General features: G+C 44.4%; 1 protein-coding gene across 1 annotated transcript in view; it reads right to left on the bottom strand.

Moving 5' to 3' along the window:
- The window catches only part of GTF2IRD2B (GTF2I repeat domain containing 2B), a 48,944-nt gene that overhangs the window by 12,693 nt on the left and 20,106 nt on the right, over positions 1–16,145 (bottom strand). The window contains exons 8-9 of the mRNA XM_008067574.2: positions 15,825–15,902; positions 2,470–2,526 (exon numbers count right to left, since the gene is read on the bottom strand). Of these exons, the coding sequence (XP_008065765.1) occupies positions 2,470–2,526; positions 15,825–15,902 (135 nt within the window). The remainder of the gene's footprint in view (positions 1–2,469; positions 2,527–15,824; positions 15,903–16,145) is intronic.

Here is a 16,145-nt window from a genome sequence, read left to right as displayed (position 1 = left end):
CGGCCACTGCACTCCAGTCTGGGTGACAGAGTGAGAATCCAACTCAAAAAAAAAAAAATGCCAGGCACAGTATCTCATGCCTGTAACCCCAGCACTTTGGGAGGCAGAGGTGAAAGGATAGCCTGAGCCTAGGTGTTTGTGACTAGTCTGGGTAACTTGGTGAGATCTTGTCTTTACAATTAAAAAAAAAAAAGCCAGGCATGATGGCACGCACTTGTGGTTCTAGCTACCTGGAAGGTTGAGGCAGAAGGACCCCCTGAACCCAGCAGGTCGAGGCTGCAGCAGCTGCGAGTATGCCACTGCACTCCAGTCTGGATGACAGAGTGAGACTCTGACTCAAAAAAAAAGACCAAACAATATCCAACCGGCCTTACCAAAGGGAAGTATAATAATGCAAAAGAGGAACAGATTTAAGCTGAATTTGAAATAACTACACTCTCCCACACCCAAAGAAATTCAGATACTGAGCTGAAGAAAACAAGAAAAGTAAAAACTAACGGAAGAATCCTATCACATGTTACAACATAGATGAACCTTGAAGAGATACCTTTTTTTTTTTGAGTTGGAGTCTCACTCTGTCGTCTAGGCTGGAGGACAGTGGCACTCACATGGCCACCGCAGCCTCTACCTGCTGGGCTCCGGAGATCCTTCCGCCTCAGCCTTCCAAGTAACCGGATATGTAGGCCCGCACTACCATGTCCAGCTAATTTCTGATTCATTGTAGAGACAAGGTCTCGCCAAATGGCCCGGGCAGGTCTGGAACCCTTGGGCTCAGGCCTCGGCCTCCCGAAGTGCTGGGATTACAGGCTGAGCCACCGAGCCTGGCCCTGAAGAGCTCTCTTAAGTGAAGTAGGCCAGTCACAGAAAGACAAAGGTGGGGTGATTTCACATATATGAAATACCTAAAGCTGTCAATTTCCTTTTAAAAATAGTTGTCAGATGTACATATGTATATTTGTATTTATTTAGAGTTTGAGTGTCACTGTCGCCCAGGTTCGAGTACAATGGCACATTCATGGCCACCGCAGCCTCAACCTACTGGACTCAGGTAATCCTTCCACCTCAGCCTTCCAAGTAGCTGGAACTATAGGTGTGTGCTACCATGCCAGGCTAATTTTTTGATTTACTGTAGAGATGAGGTCTTGCCAAGTTGCCCAGGCTGGTCTCAAACCCCTAGGCTCAGGCAGTCCTCTAGCTTCAGCCTCCCAAGGTGCTCGGATTACAGGCATGAGTCACCAAGCCCTGCTTAAAGCTGTCAATTTCTTTTTTTTTTTTTTTTTTTTGAGTTGGAGCCTCACTCTGTCGCCCAGACTGGAGTGCAGTGGCCGCTCCTGGCCACTGCAGCCTCAACCTGCTGGGCTCCGGTGATCCTTCCGCCTCAGCCTTCCGAGTAGCCGGAATGACAGGCGTGCGCTACCACGCCCGGCTGATTTTTTGATTTATTGTAGAGATGAGGTCTCGCTGCCCAGGCGGGTCTCGAACCCGCGGGCTCAGGCAATCCACTCACCTCAGCCTCCCAAAGGCGCGGGATTACAGGCTGAGCCACTGAGCCCTGCTAAAGCTGTCAATTTCATAGAAACAGAAAGTAGAACGGTGGTTGCCAGGGGCTGGGGTGAGAGAAAAAGGGATGTTGCTGGTTATCAGGTATGCTGTTTCCATTTGCAAGATAAGAATTCTGGAGATCTTTTCCACAACAATGTGAATATACTTAACACTACTGGACTGTACACTTAGAGAGGGTTAAGATGGTAAATTCTAGGTTATGTGTTTTTTTACCACAACTTTAAAAAATGAAAGTTAAATGAGTCAGTTTGTCTTCTTGGCTCAAAGCAAGCAGGTTCAAAATGACTAATTTTGCAAAAGAATGAACAATTCAGCCGGGCTTGGTGGCTCAACCTGTAATCCCACGCCTTTGGGAAGCTGAGATGAGTGGATTGCCTGAGCCCACGGGTTCGAGACCCACCTGGGCAACTTGGCGAGACCTCATCTCTACAATAAATAGAAAAAAAAATTAGCCGGGCATGGTAGCACGTGCCTATAGTTCCAGCTACTTGGAAGGCTGAGGCGGAAGGATTGCCGGAGCCCAGCAGGTCGAGGCTGCAGTAGCCGGGAGCGGCCACTGCACTCCAGTCTGGGCGACAGAGTGAGACTCCAACTCAAAAAAAAAAAGACAAAATGAAATAAAGCAACAAACAGCACCAGTGTGAAGTTAATGTCTATTTCTGGGTGTTTAACTAGAATCACTTATAGATCAGAAAAGTAAAAGCGGTGAAGTCCTTATATATATATATCTTAGGACAAAGACTCAACGTGTTTTCCGAGAAGGCAGGCAGGCCAAGAAATCATCTTCTTTATTTTCCAACACACATGTTTAAAAGAATATGTGTTCTTTGTAAAAATACGGTAAACTTAAAGTGAGAGAAAGAGAGAGAGGGAAGAGGGAAGGAAGGCGTGCTTTGTTTTTCTAACCTTCCATTGGTAATTCCACTTCTGTTACTTCATTGCTTGTGGAAGAATGCCGGCTTCCTGAAAGGAAAATAAACAATATATAACAAAGGGAAAAATACACATTTTAAAAAAGAAATCCTTTAATGAAATGCAAACATTTCAAGACCCACACAGGAATACACATGCAGTACTTCTACTTGAAATAAAATGAAAATAAATGATCCTTTCCTTTTTTTTCTTTTGTTTTATTTTGGAAAATTTGGAACGTACAAAAGCACTGGGCTCATGTAATGAAGTCAGATGACATCAACCCATGTAATCCTGTTTAATCTGTACCCACCCCACTCCAATACCCACTGGGCTCTTAAGGAAAATCCCAGTGGTTGTAGGCCACATGCAAATTACTGCAGAATGTACAAGTAAAACACGAGGGTCCTCTTCCTACCCCCAAATTAACAATCATTCTCTATCCTCATTTAGTATCTAGTCGTTGCTTAAATTTCTCTGTCTCGTAAATGCCTTATTTTCTTTAAAGAAAACTTTAAATTTGGAAATAGGGTTTTTTGTTGTTGTTTGTTTTTTGAGTCTGGATCCCATTCTGTCACCCCAGGCTGGAATACAGTGACATGATCACGGCTCACCTCCTGGGCCCAGACGATCCTTCTGCCTCAGCCTCCCGAGTAGCTGGCACTATAGACATGTGCCACCATGCTTGGCTCATTTTTTAATTTTTTGTATAGAGGTCATACTATGTTGCCTAGGCTGGTCTTGAACTTCTGGGCTCAAGCAATCATCCCACCTTGGCCTCCCAAAGTGCTAGGATTATAGGTGTGAGCCACTGCGCCTGGCCAATAGTTCTAAACTTATAGAAGAGTCACAAAAATAAAATAGTACAAAGATCCATATACCCATTGCCCAGATCACACAATGTTAACCTATTACCCCATTTCCTTGTTCTTTTTTTTTTTTTTTTTTGCTCTGTCACCCAAGCTGGAGTGTAGTGGCACAGATCATGGCTCACTGCAGCCTCGACCTCCTGGGCTCAGGCGATCCTTTCACCTCAGCCTCCTGAGTAGCCGTGACTATCTGCATATGTCACTATGCCTGGCTAATTTTCTTCTGATTTCTTATAGAGATGAGATCTTGCAATGTTGTCTAGGATGGTCTCAAACTCCTGGATTCAAGCAACTTTCCTGCCTTGGCCTCCCAAAGTGCTGGGATTACAGGCTGAGCCACTGAGCCCAGTCGTGTGTGTATTTTATATATATTTTTTCTGAACCATCTTAGAGAAAGTTAAATAAAGACATTATGGTCCTTTATCTCTAAATTCTTAGGTGACTACTTCTTAAGACTAAGGATATTACTTTACACAATCACAACAAAACTTTTAGGTCATTTAGCCAATGAGACAATACCCTGATCCATTCACTCACTCATATTCCAGTTTCATCAGTTGACGGAGACTGAAGTCTCGCTAAGCTTGCCTAGGCTGTTCTCGAAATCCTGGACTCAGTGATTCTCTCTCCTTGGCCTCCCAAAGTGTTGGGATTACAGGCTTTTCCCCCTTCAGTATGAGACATAAGTTAGGCCAGATAGTGTTTCTGGCTCTCCAGTTTCTTTAGTCTCCTTTATCTGCAATAGTTCCATAGTCTGTCTTTGTCTTTTATCACACTGATATTTAAGAACAGAAGTGCCCTCCTCACCCTTTTTCCTCCAATAGAATGTTCGTCATTTAAGTTGGCCTATCGTTTCCTCACTATCCACTTCAGGTGTCTGCATTCTCTGCTAGTATACTGGGCACTCGTATACTGCTAGTATAGTGGTGATGTGGATTTGATGACCTGTTCAAGGTGCTGTCTCATCACTGTATGATTATTGTTTTTTCTTCCCTCTTGTAACTCACAAGCGGCGAGTGGGGACAAAATTTCAGACCATGAATATATTCTAGTCTTCCAAATTCCTTTCTAAATTTGGCACCCACTGATGATTCCTGCTTAAACCAATCCTTTTAATGGCTGCGAGAGGATGGTTTTCCAACTCCAGAACTCCTGCCCATCTCCCAGGCATCACTTGGCATTCCACAGTAAGCAATGTCTTTTTTGCAGTCGGTTTGGTCAAATCTGGGTCCCAACAAAACCCATGCACCGTACTTGCTAATGTGTCTTTAATCGCTTTGACTATAAAACAGGTTTCTCCATCCCCCCTCCTTTTTTTTTGGCCATTGTTTGTTGAAGAAACAGTTCATTTATCTCATGAGTTTCTCACTTTTTTGGAGTTTACTGGCTGCACCCTTGTGTTGTTTTCACACGTTCCTGTACTCTAATGTTTCCTGCAAACTGCTGGTTAGATTTAGAGGCTAAATGAGACTTAGGTTTGATTTTGGGGGGAAAGAATCCTTGCCAAAGCTGGTGTGGGGTATTTCCTACTGGATCCTGTGAGGAGGCACATAATGTCTGGCTACTTCTCTTTGTGACATTAACCAGTGAGCTCAGGGACTATCAGCCAGATTCATCCATGACAAAGTCCCATTAGCTTTTCACATTTCTAATGCCCACTGATTACTGCCAAGATACACTGTTTTATTAGGGGTTGAAAATGGTGGCAATTTATGACTTCTTATATTTTATTCCTCAAAATTATTTAAGTGAAAAAAAAAAGGAGAAAACCTAGCAAATATTTCATTTGGTAGGTAAAAAGACTAAATCCAAATGAATTTTAGGTTTTATTTCAAAGACTCTAACTGTGACATAACATTTTAATCAGTTTGTCAGCAACAGAAAAATAAAAGACACTAGCATTTCATTGATATTTTTGCATCTTCATGATGATGTACAGACATAGACATTTTGATTCTGGTATGAAGTAATTTTTCTAATGAATGACAAAAAAGCACATTTTACCAAATTCTTGCTTTCCAGGTGTGCACTGACCAAAATTGTGGGACTTAAATTTAATTCCCATTCCCGTGACATAAATCAGAGCAACTGAGGTCCTAACGGGAAGACCTCTCATATACTTCAAGTTAGAAAACTCACAGCCAACTCAATGTTCTAGGAGAGGCCACGGCCTTGACGATATAATGATGAACTTTTTAGTTCACTGACCAGTTCTGCAATCGTTTGAAGAAAGCGGGGGAGGTTATGTATCTAGACACATACTTTTTAAACTTTCTTTTCTCTTTCCAGCCTCTTGCTATCACTTTGGTTTATGCTCTTAACATTGATAGGACGTTAAGTTTGGCCATAATGGAAGGGAAGGGGGAGGGGGAGGGCTGAGGCAGAAGAGAGTGGACTTCCCCTGAAAAGTGGACTAAGAGGCTGCTGATCAGATGGGAAGGGCAGGCAGAGGACCAGGACAAGTGGGTGGAACCTTCCAACCGCACGTCACAGGGGGCTGTGTATACACAGACCCCCAACCAAGCCATCACCCACCAACCAAACCACCACTCTAGGCCTTGGGAAGTCTGAAGCCAACTGCTCCCCTTACACTGTGGTGACATTAAAGACAAATGACATGTGTGCTGCTCACATGCAAGGGAAACACAGGCAAGGCTTTTACTACGGCCAAAGTGTACAGTGTGGCAACTCTGCACAGAATTTGCAGAGGGTTCATCCATTTCCCGATTTCTGTCACAATTCTGCTAAAAAGCAAGAGTCGGGGGTCCGAGGAGTTTCGGGGCTATCAGGAAGAAGAAGCATGAAGTGGCAGTGGCACACACAGTTTTATTTGGGCACCTCTCTGATAAGTTTGCAAGCAGAGAAAGCTTGCAATTCAGAAGAGAAGGAAAGCAAGGGAACACACAGAGGAGAAGGGCAGAGGAGGAGCATCCAGGGCCAGGCGATGTCACTCAGAGGGAGTCTCTGTGGCACAGCTCTAAAGGGCAGCAGAGACTTTATAGGGGTCTTTATAGCCCTGGGCTTTCTCTTGCCTATGGCTCGCAAGTGTTGGGTGCAGTTTCTTGCAAAGCAGGTAGGCTCAAAAGGCTAAAAATCTGCTTATTTGGACTATGTTCAAAACAACTGAATATGTAAACACTTGAGGTTGGCACTGGCAGTTTCTGAGCTAACGGGTCTCAGCCTGCCAATATCCAGAGCCATCTTAGCTCAATGCTCATTTCCGGGATACCAGGTAACTCCCACCCTGCACTGTCACACTGCTTGTGCCAAGCCACAGGTAGCCACAAAGCTACAAAACACACACCAGTTCAATGTGAAAGCAAGCTATGCATCCACGACTTTAACAAACAGAAGTTGCCAGAAATAATTTTAAGAACATATTGTCCCTTGTTAAATTCATTTCCAAGATAAAGTTTATATAAAAAACAGACTGAGGCTGGGTGTGGTGGCTCACGCCTGTAATCCCAGCACTTTGGAAGGCAGAGGCAAGAGGACTGCATGAGCCAAGGGGTTTGAGACCAGTCGGGGCAATTTGGTGAGACCTCACTGCAACAATAAATTAAAAAATTAGCTGGGCGTGATAGCAGGCACCTATAGCTTCAGCTCCTTGGAAGGCTAAGGTGGAAGGATCACCTGAGCCTAGCAGGTCGAGGCTGCAGTGGCTGTGAGTGTGCCACTGCACTCCAGCCTGGGCGACAGAGTGAGACGACAATTCAAGAAAACAAAAAGCAGAAATAGACCAGTATATTTCTTTTCCTTCTCTTCTATTTCAAAAAGTCAAAATCCACAAGATATCATACACAATACAGATTAACTTTGAAATACTGACATGTTCCAGAAAGTGGCAGGGAAAAGTATACCTTTGAAATACCTCAAAATGAGGAATTTTTCATTGGCAGATCAACTTTTGAAAAATCTGCTTTGGAGCACAAGGCTAGTCATCAAATTTGGGTCAAAGATATGAAATAATAGGCATTCCATAAAGAAAAAAGGCAAAATTAAAAATAGGTGAGTGATAAGGAAACTGACATATATTACAATATAGATGAACCTTGAGGATATTAAGCTAAGAGACATAAGACAGTCACAAAAAGATAAATACTATACGACTTCATTTCCATCAAGTACCTATAATAGGCAAATTCTAGAGATACAAAGTAAAATGGAGGTTGCCAGGGGCTAGGAGGAAAGGGAATGGGGAGTTAGTGTTTTTTTTTTAATTTGGAATTGGAGTCTCACTGTCGCCCAGACTGGAGTGCAGTGGCCGCTCCTGGCCACCACAGTCTCGACCCTCTGGGCTCTGGCGATCCTTCCGCCTCAGCCTTCCGAGTAGCCGGAATTACAGGCGTGTGCTACCACGCCCGGCTGATTTTTTAAAAAAATTTATTGTAGAGATGAGGTCTCGCTGCCCACGCGGGTCTTGAACCCACGGGCTCAGGCAATCCACTCACCTCAGCCTCCCAAAGGCGCGGGATGACAGGCTGAGCCACCAAGCCTGGCTAATAATTTTTTTTTTTTTAAGTCGGAGTCTCATTCGCCCAGGCTGGAGTGCAGTGGCACGCTCCCGGCCACCGCAGCCTTAACCTGCTGGGCTCTGGCTATCCTTCCGCCTCAGTCTTCCAGGTAGCCGGAACTACTGGCGTGCACTACCACATCTGGCTAATATTTTGATTTATTGTAGAGACGAGGTTTCACCAAGTTGCCCAAGCTGGTCTCGAACCCCTAAACTCAGGCAATCCTCTTGCTTCGGCCTCTGAAAGTCTGGGATTACAGGCTTGAACCAGCAAGCCTAACAAGTTTTTAAAAATATACTTTTTTTAGACACAGGAACTCACTTTGTTTCCCAAGCTGGTCTCAAACTCTTGGTTTCAAGCAATCCTTCCATTTCAGCCTCCCAAAGTGTTGGGATCACAGGCATACCACCAGACCTGGCACCATTTTCACCAATGTATTGTCTGTCTTTTAAATTATTATTATCGTCCTACTGTGTATAAAGTAGCGCTTCCTTGTAATTTTGATTTGCATTTCTCTAATGATTGATTATGTTAAGCATCTTTTCATATATATACTGGCCACCTGTTTATCTCTGGGGAAGTCTATTCATATCATTTGCTCATTTTAAAATTGGGTAGTTGTATTCTTATTATTGAGTTGAAAGAGTTCTTACATATTCTAGATATAAGATCCTTATCAGATACATAATCTGTAAATATTTTCTCCCGTTGTGCTTGTGGTCTTCTTTGCACTGTTTTGCTAGTATTCTTCTAGGCCCTGGAGTTTTCAATTTTGATGGAGTCCAATTTACCTATTTTTTTCTTTGCTTGCTTGTTCTTCAGGTGTTGTATCTAAGAAAGCACTGCCTAATTCAAGGAAAAGATTTGCATCTATGTTTTTTCTTTTTCTTTTTTTTTTTGAGTCAGGGTCTCACTCTGTGAGTGCCCAGGCTGGAGTACAGTGGCATGACCACAGCTCACCACAGCCTCAACCTCTTAGGCTCAGGCAATCCTTCCAACTCAGCCTCCTGAGCAGCCAGGACTACAGCTGTGTACCACCATGCCCAGCTAATATATATATATATATATATTTTTTTTGAGTCGGAATCTCACTCTGTTGCCCAGACTGGAGTGCAGTGGCCGCTCCTGGCCACCGCAGCCTCAACCTGCTGGGCTCTGGCGATCCTTCTGCCTCAGCCTTCCAAGTAGCTGGAACTACAGGCGCGTGCTACCACATCTGGCTGATTTTTCAATTTATTGTAGAGATGAGGTCTCACCAAGTTGCCCAGGCGGGTCTCGAACCCGCGGGCTCAGGCAATTCTATTCTTTTTTCTTTTTTTTTTTTTTTGAGTTGGGGTTTCACTCTGTTGACCAAGCTGCAGTATAGTGGCACAATCATGGCTCACTGCAGCCTCAACTCTTGGACTCAGGTGATCCTCCTGCTTCAGCCTCCTGAGTAGCTGGGACTACAGACATGTACTACCATGTCCAGCTAATTTTTTTATTTTTTTATTTTTTTGAGTTGGAGTCTCACTCTGTCACCCAGACTGGAGTGCAGTGGCAGGCTCCCGGCCACCACAGCCTCAACCTGCTGGGCTCCGGCGATCCTTCTGCCTCAGTCTTCCAAGTAGCTGGAACTATAGGCTCACGCTACCATGCCCGGCTAATTTTTTGATTTATTGTAGAGATGAGGTCTCACCAAGTGTCCAGGCAGGTCTCAAACCCGCGGGCTCAGGCAATCCACTCACCTGGGCCTCCCAAAGTGCGGGATTACAGGCTGAGCCACCGAGCCCGGCTTGTAATTTCCTTTTTAGATTGTTCATTACTACCATGTACACATACAACTGAGTCAGTGTATTGATTTGTATCCTGCAATCTTGCTAAGTTCAAGTAAACAGTTTGTATGCATGTATGCTCCTTAGGATTTTTACACAAAATATAAAATCATGTAATCTGTAAATACAAGTAGTTTCAAAACAAAACAACAACAAAAGAAACTGTTTTCAATTTGGATGCTTTCTTCATCTTTCTTAATTGCCCTGTATAATGTTGAATAGAAGTGGTGAGAACAGGTGCCATTGTTTTGTTCTTAATGAGAAAGCTTTCGGTCTTTCACCATTAAGTATGACATTTGTTGTAGGACTTTTGTAGATGCCTCTTATCAGGTTGAGGAAGTTCCCTTCAGTTCTTAGGTCACTGAGTATTTTTATTATAAAAGGCAATAGCTTTTTTCCTATACCTATTTTCAAGTGCGCTTTTCCCACATTTGTTGGGTTGGTTATGCAGCTATTGTCCTGTACTCTATTAATAAATTGCATTCCATTGATTGATTGCCATATGCTGAACCAACCTTGCATTTCTAGGATAAGCCACCTGGTCATGATGTTAGTCCCGTTTATATGTTGTTGGATTTACTTACTAGTACTTTGGTGAGGCTTAAGTATTTTTTTTTTTTTGAGTTGGAGTCTCACTCCGTTGCCCAGGCTGGAGTGCAGTGACAAGCTCACGGCCATCCCAGTGTCTACATGCTGGGCTTTGGCGATCCTTCCGCCTCAGCCTTCCAAGTAGCCAGAACTAAAGGTGTGCGCCACCACGCCTGGTTAATTTTTGATTTATTGTAGAGAAGAGGTCTCTTCAAGTTGCCTAGGCTGGTCTCAAAACCGTGGGCTCAACCAGTCCACTAGCCTCGGCCTCCCAAAGTGCTGGGATTACAGGCTGAGCCACTGAGCCCGGCCAGGTATTTATATTAATAATGGCTATTGTCTGAGGTTTGTCTTTTCTTGTCTGGTTTTGGTATCAGGGTAATACTGGCCTTATAAAATAAATTCATTAGCGTTCCTTCTTTTATTTTTTTGGTAGAGTTTGTGAAGGACTGGTACTAATTCCAAATCAAGTTATCTGGTCCCGGGCTTTTCTTTGTGGGAAGTATGTATCTATTCACATATTTATTATAGACATGAAGTCTAGCTATGTTGCCCAGGCTGGTCTCAAACCCCTGGGCTCAGGCAATCCTCTCCCCTTGGCCTCCCAAAGAGCTGAGATTACAGGCAGGAGTCACTGTGCCCAAGGCAAAACTTGCTTATTTATTTGTTTCTTTTCTTTTTTTTTTGAGTTGGAGTCTCACTCTATCGCCTAGACTGGAGTGCAGTGGCCGCTCCCAGCCACCGCAGCCTCGACCTGCTGGGCTCCAGCGATCCTTCCACCTCAGCCTTCCAGGTAGCCGGAATTACAGGCATGCGCTACCACGCCCGGCTGATTTTTTTGATTTATTATAGAGATGAGGTCTCGCTGCCCAGGCGGGTCTCGAACCCGCAGGCTCAGGCAATCCACTCACCTCAGCCTCCCAAAGGCGCAGGATTACAGGTTGAGCCATCGAGTCCGGCTTATTTCTTTCTTATTTTTGTAGTGAGAAGGTCTATGCTGCCCAGACTGGTTGTGGGAATTTTTTGATTACTAATTCAAACACTTTATTTTTTATGGCTGTAAGTAAATATAAGTATACATTTTCTATTTTTCTTTAGTCAGTTTCAGTAGTTTGTCCATCTCACCTAGGTTACTTAATTTGTTGGCATACAATTATTGATGACATTTACGGTAGAAAGAATAAAAGCCCTCCAAAGATGTCTAAAACTTGTGGATATGTTATGTTACATGTCAAGTGAAAATTCAGGTTGCAGATGGAATTAAGTTTGCTGACCAGGTGACCTTTAGAAAAAGAGATCATTCTGTAATTATCTGGGTGGGCCCAATGTAATCACAAGGATCAATTAAATGTGGAAGAAAAGAACAGAAGAGGGGATGTGATATGAGAAAGACATTCCTTACCTTGGGCCTTTGCACCCATGTTTCTCCTTCCCTAGAATGCTTCCCCTCTAGATTATGCCTTGTCACCCAGGTGGAAAACTGAATGTTGACATTCTTACACCCACAATGTGTCTCAGCAAAGCCTGTACTGTGCACTTCCATTCCCAAGGGCCTTATAGGACTTCCGTGAGCACCACAAGGGTGTGTGTGTGTGTGTGTGTGTGTGTGTGTGTGTGTGTGTGTGTGTGTGTGTCTGGGGATTTTCTGAGAGGTCTGTGTTGCAGACAGAGTATGAAGTCCCAGCAGAGGTGGGGAGGAGAATCAAATTCTCATGCAAAACCCTCTTAAGTATCTGAGCACTGTGGAGCCAAGGCTACCTTGACCGGCGCTCCCCAAGGGCCAGTCTCCATTCTGGGCATTTCACATGTGCTGCCTTTATGGATTTGAGAGGACCGTAATAGAGTATACCATAGACTTAGGTTAAGAGCATGCTATAACCCAATAAATATGTAATCGGCTTATGAACAATAGCACAGCCAATTTTAGTTTTCTGTCTTAAAACATATAACTGCTTAAAGTTCTAGTTATGGGAAAAACTGCAAAGCTCCAGTTATTCTTCCCTTGTCTCACTTTCCCCTTAGCAACAATCAATCAGGTGCCAGGGAGAAATCACCTAAGTTTCCAGATGTCTCTGCAACTTCCCTAGCTAGTGGGCCAAGGTCAGCCCGAGTCAGGATAGCCAATCCTCCACGATTAAGCTGACCACCAGAGGAACTACCCAATTAAATGGTAACAAAACTGGAAAGCCCCCCAAACTCCTCCTCCCTTTGTGTAAAAGCATAAAAGGCATCTACTTAAGGAAATCAGGGCCTCTGAATGTACTCCGCGGTGTCGGTTGTCGACAGAGGTCCAGGCTCGAGCTTGTAAATAAAGACCCTCTTGAACTTTCATCAGAATCGGCTCTTGGTGGTCTCTCGGATTGAACTTTCGGCCACTACAGATTTAAACATTTTGCCCTTACTTAAAAAATAAGTGAAGACATCAATACTCCATATGTGCATAATCTAGACGGTTACAAAAACATTCAATGCTATGGAACACAGTACATGACGTCAGACAGTCTGAACCCTTCTGGCATTAAGAAAGTTGTCCAACTAACAGAATCCTATAAAGAATATGTTTGTAATAGTTCTGTCATTTCTAAGCCAAGCAGGAAAAAGATAATAAATTATACATGTTTTTGTTAAAGTAACATAATCTCTTTTTTTTGAGTAGGAGTTTCACTTTGTCATCTAGGCTGGAGTGTAGTGGCACACTCACAGCTAACCGCAGCCTTGACCTGCTGGGCTCAGGTGATTCTTCCGCCTGTCTCCCAAGTAGCTAGGACTACAAGCGTGCCACCACACCTGGCTAACTTTTTGAGTTTTTATAGAGACGAGGTCTTACTATGTTGCCTAGGCTGGTATCAAACTCCTGGGCTCAAGCAATCCTCCCACCTTGGCCTCCTAAAGTGCTGGGATTATAGACATGAGCCACTGCACCTGACCAAAGAAATATAATTTTGTTGTTGTTGTTCTTTAAGTTTTAAAACAAAGGTCATTAGAGAAAGAAGAGAGGAAGAAAAGAGATATGCCAGAGCCAGCAGGGGCGAGAGAAATTGACAGAATTTTTTTTTTTTTGAGTAGGAGTCTTACTCTCTTGCTCAGGCTGGAGTGCAGTGGCACACTCACAGCCACTGTAGCCTCTTGACCTGCTGGGCTCACACGATCCTTCCGCCTCAGTCTTCCAAGTAGCTGAACTACAGCCACGCGCACCACACCTGGCTAATTTTTTTGATTTACTGTAGAGACGAGGTCTCGCCATGTTGCTCAGGTTGGCCTCAAACCCCTCACCTCAGGCAATCCTCTCACTTCCCCCTCTCAAAGTGCTGGGATTATAGGTGTGAGCCACTGAACCTGGCCAGAATATAATTCTTAAAAATTAAAATAGAATGCTTGCAGGTACACCTATCTAATCATTTATTTGCTTCACTGCTGCCTTTGAGAGCAGAATCTATAAGACTCCTATCCATCTGATCATCACCAAGGTCACTAAAGTTCAAAAATATACTCTTGTGAGTCAAGACACAATTTATTATAGGCACTTTTTTGAATCAACAGTAGTTTAGAAGTAGCCGGTCCATGATTCTTTGTGAGGGACACCCTCAATTTACAGGCACGAGTGAGTGCCCAGTGTATACGAAGTCCAGGGCTGAAGTGAGGTGCTGTGTCTTCCCACCAGGAGCTCACCACTAGCTGTCTGCGAGAGCCTACCCAGGACGGAGCAGGCTGCATTCACCAAGATTAGGGGCAACCATGGATGTGAAAAGGCTCCTTGCAGGAACTCACTGTGCCCTGAGAGAGGGGTGGAGTCTCAACAGAAATCTGCAGAGTATGAAGGGATCAGAGGGATCAGTTATGGAAAACACTGGTGGAAGGAGGATCCTGGACCTGTTTAAGGAATCACAAAGAACTGAGGAAGGGGTATGGCGGAGGAGGGAGAGGCAGCTGGAAGGAACATCACAAGCAATAGATTGGGACCCTCCAGCAATGAAGAGTCACGGGCAGGAAGTGAGTGGGGGAGGGGTGGGGATGGGAATAGATCCTGGTTTTCAGAGAATAACTCTCATGGGGTGGGGGGCTGTGGGACTGCAGGATGGCTTGAAAGGGAACCTCTGCCTGGAGGGAGGAAGACTGGTCACAAGGGACTGCAACTGCCAGGCTGACCCAGGAGAGCACAATTATCACAGATGCATGTGTTGGTCTCTGACGGTGGATTTTATAAAAAACATTTTCAGTAAAACTTAAGGAGATACTGAATGCTGCTGGAGCCACACAGAATTAAGATTCTGTAGAAAACATTTAAAATCTGAGGAATGAGCCGGGCTCGGTGGCTCAGCCTGTAATCCTGCGCCTTTGGGAGGCTGAGGTGAGTGGATTGTCTGAGCCCGCGGGTTCGAGACCCGCCTGGGCAACTTGGCGAGACCTCATCTCTACAATAAATCAAAAAAAATCAGCCGGGCATGGTAGCGCGCGCCTGTAGTTCTGGCTACTCGGAAGGCTGAGGTGGAAGGATCGCCAGAGCCCAGCAGGTCGAGGCTGCGGTGGCCGGGAGCGGCCACTGCACTCCAGTCTGGGTGACAGAGTGAGACTCCAATTCAAAAAAATAAAAAAATAAAATAAATAAAAATAAAAATGAAACTGCAGATTTTCCTGGACTCTGCCTATATGCACAGCAGAGGAAAAAGGCAGAGAAAAGATCTGCATGCCATCCAACAGTCAAACCAGCAACACGATGAAGTCTGACAGGAATCAGGGTGTTTGGGTAGAGGACCCAGCCACACAACTGCACAGACTACCTACCTGTGCCATGCTAGAAAAGTGTGTGCATTTGGTATAAATGGTCTTCTGCTCCCCACGTAACTTGCCTGATGGCAGTGGAGCAACAATTACTAAGGATGCGCATCGGAGTTTCTTAAATCTCTTCTCCATCTGTTTTAACTTTTAACACTTTCTCAGTAACAGAGGGGACAGGCTGTCCAGGAGAGGATTAAGGGGAGAATGTTTTGGAACATACAATGTTCGAATATTTAATAAACAAACTCAAGTAAAATGCTTGCTGAAATGAAATTCACATGCCTAACAGCATAGGGATTTAGGCTTCAGACAATCTATTTTATTTTATTTTATTTTTTTGAGTCGGAGTCTCACTCTGTCGCCCAGACTGGAGTGCAGTGGCCGCTCTTGGCCACCGCAGCCTTGACCTGCTGGGCTCTGGCGATCCTTCCGCCTCAGCCTTCCGAGTAGCTGGAACTACTGGCGCGCGCTACCATGCCCGGCTCATTTTTGATTTATTGTAGAGATGAGGTCTCGCCAAGTTGCCCAGGCAGTTCTCGAACCCACAGGCTCAGGCAATCCACTCACCTCGGCCTCCCAAAGGCATGGGATTACAGGCTGAGCCACCAAGCCCGGCTAGATAATCTATTTTATAACTGTAATCATTTACCCCAAACGGCAACACGTTAGATCCTAGGTAAATGTACATGGATTGCTATCACTCCTTGCCTGTTTTAAGATGGGTGGGAATTAAAATTTTCCACTACAAAGAACTTTTCGAGAAAAAAATTATTATAAAAGAGTATTACCTTGCATATTATATTGATAGTAGTTAGGATCTTCTGATTCTTTCTTGACTGAGACAGCCTCTGCTTTCAGTGAAATGCCTTTGAAAGCAACAAAAATGGTAAAATTATAAGTTGGGTCAAACCCACCAATAAAGAAATAGGACCAGCTAATGCAAGTTCCAGGTTCTTTTTTTTTTTTTTTTTTTGAGTTGGAGTCTCACTTGGTCGCCCAGACTGGAGTGCAGTGGCCACTCCCGGCCACCGCAGCCTCGACCTGCTGTGCTCCGGGAATCCTTCCGCCTCAGCCTTCCAAGTAGCCGGAACTACAGGCGTACGCTACCA

The sequence above is a fragment of the Carlito syrichta genome, unplaced genomic scaffold (assembly GCF_000164805.1).
Source record: "Carlito syrichta isolate Samal-C Ts95f unplaced genomic scaffold, Tarsius_syrichta-2.0.1 Scaffold309715, whole genome shotgun sequence".
Lineage (NCBI taxonomy): Eukaryota > Metazoa > Chordata > Mammalia > Primates > Tarsiidae > Carlito > Carlito syrichta.
Note: the sequence above shows the minus strand (reverse complement) of the source record. Positions and strands in the feature narration are given on the sequence as shown.